At 48.4% G+C, this 11,527-nt stretch overlaps 1 protein-coding gene across 4 annotated transcripts in view; it reads right to left on the bottom strand.

The window, feature by feature from the left end:
- Window positions 1-1,309: 1,309 nt before the first annotated feature.
- LOC105888716 (transformation/transcription domain-associated protein) overlaps window positions 1,310-11,527 on the bottom strand; it is a 94,653-nt gene continuing 84,435 nt past the window's right edge. For all 4 annotated transcript variants that reach the window (XM_031561720.1, XM_031561719.2, XM_031561722.2 and 1 more), the window contains 6 exons: window positions 11,167-11,392; window positions 10,310-10,527; window positions 8,138-8,322; window positions 7,583-7,786; window positions 4,611-4,805; window positions 1,310-2,831 (listed from right to left, as the gene is read on the bottom strand). In XM_031561720.1, the coding sequence (XP_031417580.1) occupies window positions 2,547-2,831; window positions 4,611-4,805; window positions 7,583-7,786; window positions 8,138-8,322; window positions 10,310-10,527; window positions 11,167-11,392 (1,313 nt within the window). In that variant the 3' untranslated portion in view covers window positions 1,310-2,546. The remainder of the gene's footprint in view (window positions 2,832-4,610; window positions 4,806-7,582; window positions 7,787-8,137; window positions 8,323-10,309; window positions 10,528-11,166; window positions 11,393-11,527) is intronic.

The following is an 11,527-nucleotide window of genomic DNA, read 5'->3' as shown; positions in this document are numbered from 1 at the left end:
TTTTGCTGGTTAAGTTTCCCATCCTCAGTGTCTCTGCCAATCACCTCCCCGGCGATCCCTGAAGGGCCACATCAATCAGAGGCCCCCTCTCATTCTGGCGCTATCAGTCTAGACATCAGCAGGCACAAGAGGGGAAGATAAAGAACAGGGAGGTGGGGTGGGGGAGGGGGCGGGAGACACAGCAGCCTGACTGGATCCAACACATCTCTGACATGTTCTACACCCCTCCTCCTTACCTCCCTCCCTCCCTCTCACTCTCCCCAAATTGGGGGAAAGTTTCGCGGCGCACCTGTCTAGGAGTGAGATCGACGTGGGCGTATGAGAGTGCGTAACACACAGACGGAGGGCCCGCCGGGGGGAGGAAACACAACAATCATGAGTGGAGAAAATGTTTTTAACATTATATTAATAACGGTAGCTCCCCCCCCCCCTTCTATAATGTAATTGAAGCACTGTGTCTGCTGGGTACTGTCTGAGTGTCTGTGAGTGTGTGTGTTTTTTTTTTAAGGCTGAGGTGTGATGGTGGCAAAAGAAAAGTAAAAATAAACTCCTCTGTTCGGAGAGGTTCGAGAGCAGGGGGGGGCGGGGGGCGGGGCAGGGCAGGGCAGTGGTGCTTTATGGGATTGCAGTCTGTGCTGACACGGCGTGTAACTCAGAGCAGACAGGGGCCTGGCTGATATACTGACAGGGATTAATCTGAGATGGGAGGAATTGTGGGGGGAGAGAGAGAGAGAGCGCGAGAGAGAGAGAGAGAGAGAGAGAGAGAGAGAGCGCACAAGCAAGAGAAAGACAGAGAAAGAGGGAGAAAAAAATAAGAGGCTTTTGACCGGGCCAGTACTGCTCTCTCACAATTCTTTCCCTCCCTTCCTTCACACTCCAGCCAAACTCCCCCCTGCAGTCCAGTGTCTGAGACTCGGAGTTCAGACCAGGACAGACCACATGAAGCCAGAGGATAAAGGAGAGAGAGAAAAAGAAAAACTGCCCCTAACTCAAAACCAAATAAACACCTGAAGGTTACTCCCCTCCCTCTCGATGACCTTCAGACCCCCCCCCCACCCCCACAACCATCTTCCAAACCATCTCATTTTCTGCATTTGACCGGTTACACCACAGCTCAGCGGCTGCATTAGTGGATTGAGGCTTTCAGAAGTGAAGATGCGATGTCGACGTGACATTTGATCCGCAGCTTGGCGTGATAAGTCATCGCTTCGGGGCCCCCTCTCAACAGGAGTGGTGCAGGCAAACACTGCCGGGTAATAACTACCCTGTCGAATGAAGTATCAGATCAAAAAAATGTATCATTAAGCCATTTTCTTTCCTACAAAAAAGGCATTTTATTAAAAACAAAATCCATATTTACAATGCCAAGGATACACTGTTTAGGTTGGCAGAGGGTGCTGTATCTTTACAAAACACAGGAAGGCATTTACAAAAAAAAAAAAACTTAAACAGGTCTGTGGGTAAGAGGCTAGGGTACATGGCTATCAGTGTCAAACCAACATCATCCTGAAGGACAAGTACAGCTTTTAAGGTACTTCAGCAAACAACCACTGGCATCTGACTGCGGCGCTGGTTTCTAGAGTGTCCTCTTGAGAGAAATATAGCATGTGTAGTGGAGAAGGAGACCTTCGTGGGTAAAAAAATATACCAATACAGAACTAAAATCAAAACATGAAGCAAACATAGCTGTGATCTGAAAAATAATGAAGAAATAAAAGTCTATTTTTCCACATGATGCAAAAATACTATATCAGAACATACATATATTAACAAAAAAATCCAAAAAGGTTTACATAGTGATCAGTTTCAAATAATGTACTGTGTTGATTCGATGTCCAAATTATTTCCTGAAATAAACGTACACTAACTCCAGCACAGCTTCGTTATCAAACACCAATAGTTTAGAATTCTGCTTCTCCTCTGTCTTGATGTCTAGAAGTGGGGGGCAAAGGCCCACAGGACTTGGAGACATGTGCTCCGTTCATTCACATCAAAAAGGGAAAACCCCGTGGATATCTTCACTGACAGAAAAAGCAACAGCTTTAAGATCACATTGAAGTATGCTTTGCTGGTATGAGGAGAGAGGCCACTGACAATTTCATTTCTTTCTTTCTTTCTTTTTTCTTTTCTTTAAATACTGGCCCTCCAACAAACAAACCAAGCAACACTCCAGAACTCTAGCTTTTGCCATCTTTTTTTTTTCAATCGTTTTATTTTCCTTCTCTTGTAGCTGGCAAGATTGTGACAAGGGGACCAACTGCAAATGAGCCAGCCTTACCAAACAAACTCAACAAACAAACACAAGCTGACTGAACACGAGATGATCATGTCCGTGGGCACGCAACCCAGTCTTTCCACCATCTGTCAGCACAGAGGCTCAATCCATATTTGAAGGGGACAAAAATCCAATATATTCAGTCTCACTTTAAGAGCTGTGTTGAGTTCACACTGCCAGCTTAGACCTCTGGGCAAGGACCCTTGGGGGGGCACTGGGCGAGTGTGCCAGGCTCGGAGGCCGTGACCAACCCCCTCTACCCAGTCAGCGCTCACAGCCAGGGGTGCCAGGCCGGGTCCATACGGCAGAGGTTGTCCAGGCTGTTGGCGGCGGCCACCAGCGTGTTGACCTTGCTCTCGCCGCCCTCGAACTGGGCCAGGTTGTGCAGGCGGGTCATGATGGCCGTCACGGCCTTTTGCACAAGGGACACCAGCTGCTGGCTGTCCATGTTCTCGGGCTGGCCGGCAGGGGACAGCGGCAGCGACGTGTCCTCCTGCGTCTTCTTGTGCCACGCGATGATCTCATCCCGCAGGACCGCCTTCAGGATGCCGTCCACCTGACGTAGGGAGAGGGAGAGAACCATTAGCTCAAGGTGGCCTTTCAACCAAGTTGGACTTAACAAACTGAGGACAACAAAATACATATTAAAGTAACATTATACCAAGTAATATTAAACCAAATGAAAACCGGTAGTTCAAATATTTCTAAACGTCAACAGTTTATCTACTTGTTGCTAAAGGACAACTGACTACAGACACACATAACAGTCACAGTTGCACTGCATTAAGCTGGAAACTGTACTACAGTGTACTGGAAGACCATTGTTTGTGGTAATGACCGAGGAGTCACTGTGGCAGTTCCTGCTTCACCCCCTCACTCAGAGATGCGTCTACACGTGCTCGGTCCTCTGGGGCGCATGTCCGACCTCAAGAGGGCCTGCTAGGGTGTTTGGCATGTCTCTTCCTGTCCTTTCCTCCAGCGTGCGTGCAGCAAGCAGCACAGACTGCATTACCATCTCTCAGACCGTATCCAAAACATTCCAATTAAGCTGCGTCAAACGAGACGATCGGCGAGGGAGGTTTCTAGAAGCGTTCGGAGCTCTTTTTTAACGGCCGCGGAGCCTGGGTTTCTCTCCATCCCATGCGCTCTCTCTTCCTCGCACCTGCGGTCTTCCTCTTCCTCGGCCTGCCATGGCGGACTCTATTTTGGCCCTCCTAAAGAGAGGGAGTTATTCATAGGGCCACCCGCTGCCCTGTTATTACGTGGCCACTCCGGAGTGCTCCAGACCCCACTTATACAGTCCTCCCACGAGGGGGGCAGGGTGGGGAACTTTCTTCTTCCTCCTCCTCCTCCTCCTTCTTCTGCTCCTTCATTCTTTCATTCCTTGCTCTATTCTATACTGTTCCTCTATTCCTCCAGTCTATACTGTTGTTTTCCATCTCCCTCTCTCTCCCTCCCTCCCTCCCTCCCAGCTCACTGCACTGTTGTTTCTGTTGTGCGTAAGTCAGAGCTGTAAACCCCTGTGAGCCTCTCCATGGCTACATCACTTTTAATAAAAAACAGCATAAATAACCAGAGGAGAGAGGAATTAATTATGCATGTGCGAAATTAAATCAAAGATTTCTTTCCTTTTTTTTTTCTCCACTCTCTCCCTTGCCACAGCCTGAATCTTCTTTTAAATCGAGAAACAAAAACAGAAGTTGGTGTCTTATTTAATCAAGCGGAGGCGTCGGGAAAGGAGATTCTGAACACCCTGTGGATTGGCGGCCGAAAACGCCCCAACACGTGTCACAAGCAATCATGTACCCAGATTACACACGCACACTGATACCGACATAATTACATTCTTAAGTGAGGCAGCTCCCATTACCCAGCAGGCAGCAGGGCTTATAGTTTATAGTTCAATAATTTAGAGGTTGGTGGATTTGATCTCGTGGACCTAGATCACGATGAACTAAATATACAACTATACGTATGTTATATAACAATACTCTCATTTAAAATGCACAGTTACTACAGCAACTGACAGGATAAACAAACCGCACATTCCATATCAAATCATCTCAGCTTTCTTCACATCCCGTGTGATTCTGCTGTTCAATTATTCCACAACCACTCGCCTCAATTACCCCACGCCCTTGTGCAGCCATTTACATAGCAAGACATATAACTGTAATAACTTGGGTTATCGGAGAAGGATGTGGGTGACTACTAATCTGAGAATTTTGACCCTCCGTGTCCTAAACAAACATACATATGTGGTGATATATAACATATAGACGTGGCTAATGTGGACTCCCTGATGCGTCATGTGTAACAGGCTCCATTGACCCACCTTGAAGTTGGGCTGGGCGAAGCAGCGGGCCACCGCGATCATGGAGGCGGTGAGGGGCCCCGAGACGCCGATGCTGGTGAGGAACTCTGAGATGTTGGGTGTCAGGCGGAAGGGCACAGGCCGGTTGGCATCTAGGTCGCCCGTGGCGTCGTTGATGTCGAAGCGGAAGTAGGACACGTTGAGCTTGCCCGTGTCCTGTCATTGGAGTAGAGAGAGAGGCAGAGAGAGAGAGGCAGAGAGAGAGAGAGAGAGGCAGAGAGAGAGAGAGAGAGGCAGAGAGAGAGAGAGAGAGGCAGAGAGAGAGAGAGAGAGAGAGAGAGAGAGAGAGAGAGAGAGAGAGAGAGACAGACACACATCAGTATATCATATAGTACGAAAACAACGAGGATGAATGCTTGATGGACGCAAGGTGGTTTTCTCGGCTTATTGACGGAACGGAGAAAGGAAAGCTGACACAGTCTCCCGGGCCCTGCTGATGACTCTCGCGTTGCTCTAATCCCCCATCGAGCGTGTTCTCATTTGCAGTCGTCGCTACACAAATTAAGCTGGAGTTGCTCATTAGCCACCAATGGATATGAATATCAGCCCACCATCGCCTTTGCATAGAATTAAATTAAAAAGATTGAAGAGAAAAATGCTAAGACGAAGCTTTGGCTTAGTGTTAATTAGCCAATTTCCTTGTATTTGTTTTTTTCCCCTGCTGTCCGATGCTACTACGCTTCAATGTCATTCACACTGATCGCTCAAACCACCTAAATAAATTCAGTCTCCTTTGTGTGTTTTTCAAAGCTCTGCAAGTCAAGGCATACAGCACTCGTGTCCGATCTGGGGGGTTGGAGGGGTGTGATCTGCCCTCATCGACTTTGCTTTGCTAAGCTCTTCAATAAGGCTGGCCCTTAGGGATATGCTTCCCTTGGATATCAAAAAAATAAATAAAATGGAGAAAAAAAAAGCCTCTGTAGATCCGCAACAAGCTGCCTCTGCTGCTAGTGTCAAACCATCAACAAACACATAATCCTCCGCTCCCCTTGTGATGCCCCTGCGAAGGCTCATTGGGGTCCGTGCTTTAAGCCTACATCCCCCGGCCTAACGCGATACAGCGGGGGGAGCAGAGGCCTGGGGGTGGGGAGGAGAGAATTTCACCGATAAGGAGTTTATTTGGAGAAGGTGAGCTGACTGACAGCTTTATGGCGACGGTTTAATTCAATTTTTTTTCATCTGCTTTTATCCCCCAAATCATGACCTTCTGTAGCAAGCAGGGGTACGAGCGGGTTCCAGGCCCTCTAGAAGTTGCTGATAAAGAGTTGAGTGGGTGTGTTGGCCTTGGTGCTACTGTAGAGTCCTCTGGCTCTGACACAGCGCACACGCACACGCACACGCACACGCACACGCACACGCACAGTGGGGAGGAGAGGAGCCTTAGAAGGGCCTCATCAGAAAAACAGTCACTCTGGCTCCTGCATATCTGTGTCTGCGCGTGTCTGTGTGTGTGTTTGTGTGAGGATGGATGTGTGTGTCTCTTGTACACATGCATATCAATACACACTAAAGGAAAGGACTTTGTGCAAGAGAGAGAAAGAGCGAGACAGTGAACATATGTGTGTGTGTGTGTGTGTGTGTGTGTGTGTGTGTGTGTGTGTGTGTGAGAGAGATTGTGTGGGTATATCTGTGTGCATGAGTGAGGGAGACAGAGAGGGGTTGGAAAAAGTCGAAGTGTGTGCGTGTGTGTGTCAGAGAGAGAGAGAGAGAGAGAGAGAGAGAGAGAGAGAGAGAGAGAGAGAGAGAGAGAGAGAGAGAGAGAGAGACAGCAAGCACATCAGCAAAGCCCTCTCCTCCCCTGGCGCTGTAATCTCCCTGTGCCTAATGAGATCTGCCGAGTGGAACAGGCAGAAAGGGGGCTTAATGCGCTCGCTTAGCTGCCCACTCTAATGCCTGTCAGCAATGGCAGATTAGGATCACAGGATGGGGTGTCTGTTGGACACAATCATTTTAATAAAGACTTCCAAACGCACTCTGGCGTCTGACTGCCTGCTCGTCCCTCTCCTCTCACCTCCCCTCCCCCGCGTCCTCCTCCAACTGCACCGGAGATGAAGAGTCACAGTCCCCGGGATGAAGCCCACCGCGCCGGGTCCCCTTTTTAATCAAATCGGCCCTGGCGGCTGGCGAGTGACGAAATCATATGGCTTTCGTAAACACGGACTGTTTCCCCTACTACACAACCGTTTTGACAGGCCAGCCACGAGCACGGCGCAGTGTTTTTACAAAAAAGAACTCCCGCAGGGGTGAGAGGCTGAACGGGCTGGGGCTGTGGATCTTTCCGGAAGATGCACTGCAAAATGTGGGGGTAGGCCAGGGTCGATTTGGCATTCTGTGCGGGGTCAATTGAAATTCAATTGGGTTAATTGAAAACGACATCAATGACTTTGCCGCCTTCTTAAAAAAACAGGCACCGTCCTCTCAGCTGAATGAACCTGGCCCTTCAAAGTGACACCACAGAGGCTGATAAATGTGGGTTTAATTTAAATTCCAAGACAGACAGACAGACAGACAGACATACATAGATAGAGAGAGAATTGAAAGTGAGAAGACAGTGTGAAGAGAGAAATACCAGAGTTGAACTGTGTGAGTAGTGCGAGAGAAAGTGAGTGTGCTGACAGAGAAAGAGAGCGGATTTGGAGCGAGGGAATGTGCCATGGGCTGGAGGGGAGGGGTAGATGGAGTGTGAGAGTAACTGTGTGAGTGACGGTGTGACATCGTGTGTGGAGGAGGAGGAGGAGGAGAAAAGTGAGAGAACGAAGGAGGTGAAAGACACACACGCCCGCACACACACAAGCTTACTGTGTACACACTGCGAGAGACACACACACACAAGCTTACTGTATACACACTGCGTAGACACACACACACACAGAAGCTTACTATATACACACTGCGAAAGACAGCAGTGAGCCGGAGAGGGAGTGTGCTGTTACCTGGGCTATCTGCAGCATCTCCGGGTTGAGGCGGTTGAGGTGCAGCATGAACTCGGCCAGGCCGATGAGCGCCAGCTGGATGGTGAACATCTTGCGGAACGTCCAGTAGTCGGTGGCGTTGGGGAACGTGTGCAGGGCCCACTCCTTCAGCATGCTCCGCGGAACCATGTTCCCCTGCACCTCCTTCAGGATGTCCCTCAGTACCTACACACACACACACACACACACACACACACACACACACACACACACACACACACACACACACAGGGTCAGGTTAGTCAACAAAAATAATAACTATAATAACTTATAATAAAAAAAATATTTATAATAAAAAAATCATATTGATTATTTATGATTAATTATAAACCATGTATTAATGATGTTATAATTAGTTAATTGCTGATATTGGCATCTTCATAAAATATGACTTAGTCCAAATGAAATTACTTGAAACAACTGCATTATCAACACTTACTTACAATTCATTTTTATCACCATAATGACACGACTATGTGTTATGTGTGCAATGAGTGAATGAGTTCTTCTCCTGACCTGGTGGCTGGCCTGCGTTCCCCGGGCCTGAACGGTGGCCAGGCGGTCGTAGTAGCGGGAGATGGGGTTGTCATGCTCGATGCCCTTCTTGGCGCAGCGCTGCTTATAGATCTCCACCAGGGACAGTGACGAGGGGTTGTCCTCCACCAGTCGCATCTGGGGCGACACTGCAACCACCCGTGGCACTGTGGGGACAGGGGGAGGGAGAACAGAATGGACGATGTCAGTTGAGGCGTCTGGCTCGATGCCGAGAGTGTACAGAACTGTAGGCCATTTTGTTTGGAGTTTTTGACAATCTGCTTTCTTATCCATTTTCAGCATAAAACGGTGTTCCGTTAAAACGTGTTGAAGGACGATGAATTGTGCTTAAAATGTGTGCACTGAGCATAAAAAAAAACAACATACAGTAAATGCTTGGGTATTAGGGCCTTTAATATAATGCAGGAATGGGAGGCTGCCTTTACAACAGTACACACATCAATAACACACAACTCTGAGAAGAATCGCTGTCATGGCACGTCAATCACGGCCTTGGAGGTCTGCACATACCTCATTCCGACGCATTCACGAAATTAATGAACTAGACATTTTTGCTCGGCTTCGCTCTTGGTTTAGGGCAGTTCAAGTCAAACGTAGGAGGAGGCATTCCTGCAACACAGGATCTCAGGAAGTGTTTGAACAAGTGCAGCGACAGCCTCTACAGGACTTTCATTTCAAAAGATTGAGCCGGGCCAAGGCTATCGGAACTCGCACAGCCGAACATAAATATATTTAAACAGGCCACTCCGATCGCGGAAATAGTCGCACTGCAAACAGCTGGCAGGCTGCCAATCCTCTATATCAGGAAGGCTGGAAGGGAAGAAAATATGTCGGAGTACATATCATTACACCCGCGACAGAGAACTCATTAAAAGCGAGTCAACATGAACCTGTCCTACCCAATCATCATTCGTCTGGAGGCCGACCTCTTCCGCGAATGTGGTCTTGGATTAGACCCGAGCACCTTTAATTTCCTCTGGGCTGCGCAACATTGATCGATGTTCCCGCTAGCCAACAACGCAGCTGACATTTTCAGATTATTAGTCGGAATCTATCGGGGAGGGTGGAATGTACTGGATGGTGGTGCCGATTTTTCATCTTGCCTTAGACATCGATGTGTGTTCAAAACGTTTGGGTGAATGATTGACTTCCGCATCGGCCGGTTCAGTCTACAGTGATTATGCAGAGTAGTGAATGATTCGTGTGGGTCAAGGGCTCCTTATGCAAACACAACCTGAACGAACGGAATTACAGCTGGAGCTCCTGATTTGATCCCAAAGGCCTTGGATGATGATGCTGCGATAGTGACCAATAGGAGACGAGCACCAGAAGTCAGTCCACCAATCAGGATTGGGTGAGGTGAGCCCCTTTGATGAGCACTCTCACGGGATCTCATCACGCTCTAGCCATACCTGATGAGCCTGCTTCAGACCTTTGCCCTTGTACAGTTTTTCCACTGATAAGTCAATCACGGCAAGACAATTGAGATTTCATCTCAGCTGGACTGTCTGCCCTGTTCCCGTGGGGACGGAGCGCTCGCTAGTGCCGCTTTTAGACAATCCGTCTCGCTCTTTTGTGGCGCAACGAGGCAGCTGTATCAGCGGCCTATATTCCACGGCTATGCTGCCGTACCGGCAGTGCCATTGAAGCTGCCTCTCTTTCACCCCAATTTCACTCCGCTCTCTTCACTCGTCTCCTCCTGCTTCCCAATCCTTGTCAGGACACTCACAGCATGCATAGATGAACCCTGCTTTATTTTTACTATTTGGTGCAGTCAGAAAGTAATACGAGTTAAGGTTTTGAAACCCACTGTATGAACTCGCCCCCTCGTCTACCACAGCGCAGACCTCAAAGAAGACTGAATTTGCAGGAAGAAGTGCAATGATTGTGTTCATATTGGGATGAGTGATGACTCGTATCTTCCCCAGACACCTCAAGCCCAAACCCCTGTCTGAAGTTACCCCGGCTCCATCTGAATCTATTGCAGCTCGAGAAACAGTAGCTGAATAATAACCAGAACCCTGGGGGGAAAAACATAATTTCTTTGTCTGGAGGTGTCAGAGAAACAAACAGCTTCTCTCTTTTTTTAAAAACAGAACAGTATCTCTTTTGGTTGAAACTTGGAAGACGTACCTGTGAAGAAGAGATGCCTTTTGGTGGTCTCCTTCCTCTTCTCCAGGCAGGGGTTGAGGAGGCGCAGGAGCTGCAGCACGCGCTCCTCGCGCCGGGACTCCGTCAGGCAGGCGTCGTTCATCACCAGGTACGGGTAGATCTTGCCGTTGTGGCCGCGGATGTAGAGGCGCCGCGCCGCCGTGTTGTGCTTCTGCACGATCTCCACCCTGGGCATGAACCTGGGAACGGAACGGAAGAGGACGAATGAATGCATTTTAGAGACACACAGTTGGAGCATTTAGTATTCGTTCATTCATCATTCATTCTCTGTCATTCCCTTTCATGCTCCTCCACACATAAAAGACCAGGAAGAATTGTAGCAGGTATTACAGTAGCTGCAAATGCACATAAAACAAAATGACCTTGCATTCATTTAGCTGTGCCCACAGCACAACAGAACTCTACAGAAATGTGTGAATGTGGTTGTTGTCATGGCTATGGGCTAGTGTAGGGCTAATTCTAGAGTAAACTGCACTTAGAAATAGAAATCACCATTTTTAAATTAGCTGCAACCAACCAGGCAGGGAGGAGCATATTTTTTTTAAAATAAAATGCACTTCCATTCATAGCAACAACGAAGAGGTAGATTTTATCTGTATGTTTGCCGTTTAGAAAACCCTAAAAACCCTCCACACCATATTCAGCAGCGAGAAGCTGATTAGCATCACGCCAGGTACAGGAAACCCCACCTGCAGGTAGTACGCTTTGCATAAACACACAGATTTAATACGAACCATGTGTGTTATTCACAAAAGGTTAGCTAGTACAGGAGGACACTAAAGGTCGTGTGTGTGTGTGTGTGTGTGTGTGTGTGTTACCTGGCTATCTTGATGTAGTAGTGCGTGGGCTTGGGCATCAGGAACTCGCCGGGGATCTCGACCTCGGCCGTCTGGGCGGAGAAGTTGCTGAGGAAGCGGCACTTCTCCTCGATGAGGAAGAACTTGGGAAGCTGCTTGGTCTTGGCCTCCAGGATCTTGATCCACTTCTTCAGCTTGGAGATGAGATTGTGCAGCTTCATGGAGCCTGGCACACTGAAGTCAAAGTCTGGGGGGGAGGAAGAGAGAATCGGTGTCAGGTGAAGAACAGCAAGGTGAAGGAGAACAGGGTGGAGGGGGTGGGGAGAGGGGGAAAAGGAGGAAGGGAAGAAATGACAAGATGATGTTATCTGTGAATCAGGAA

Source organism: Clupea harengus, chromosome 23 (genome assembly GCF_900700415.2).
Source record: "Clupea harengus chromosome 23, Ch_v2.0.2, whole genome shotgun sequence".
Classification (NCBI taxonomy): domain Eukaryota; kingdom Metazoa; phylum Chordata; class Actinopteri; order Clupeiformes; family Clupeidae; genus Clupea; species Clupea harengus.
This window is presented reverse-complemented; position numbering and strand designations above follow the sequence as displayed.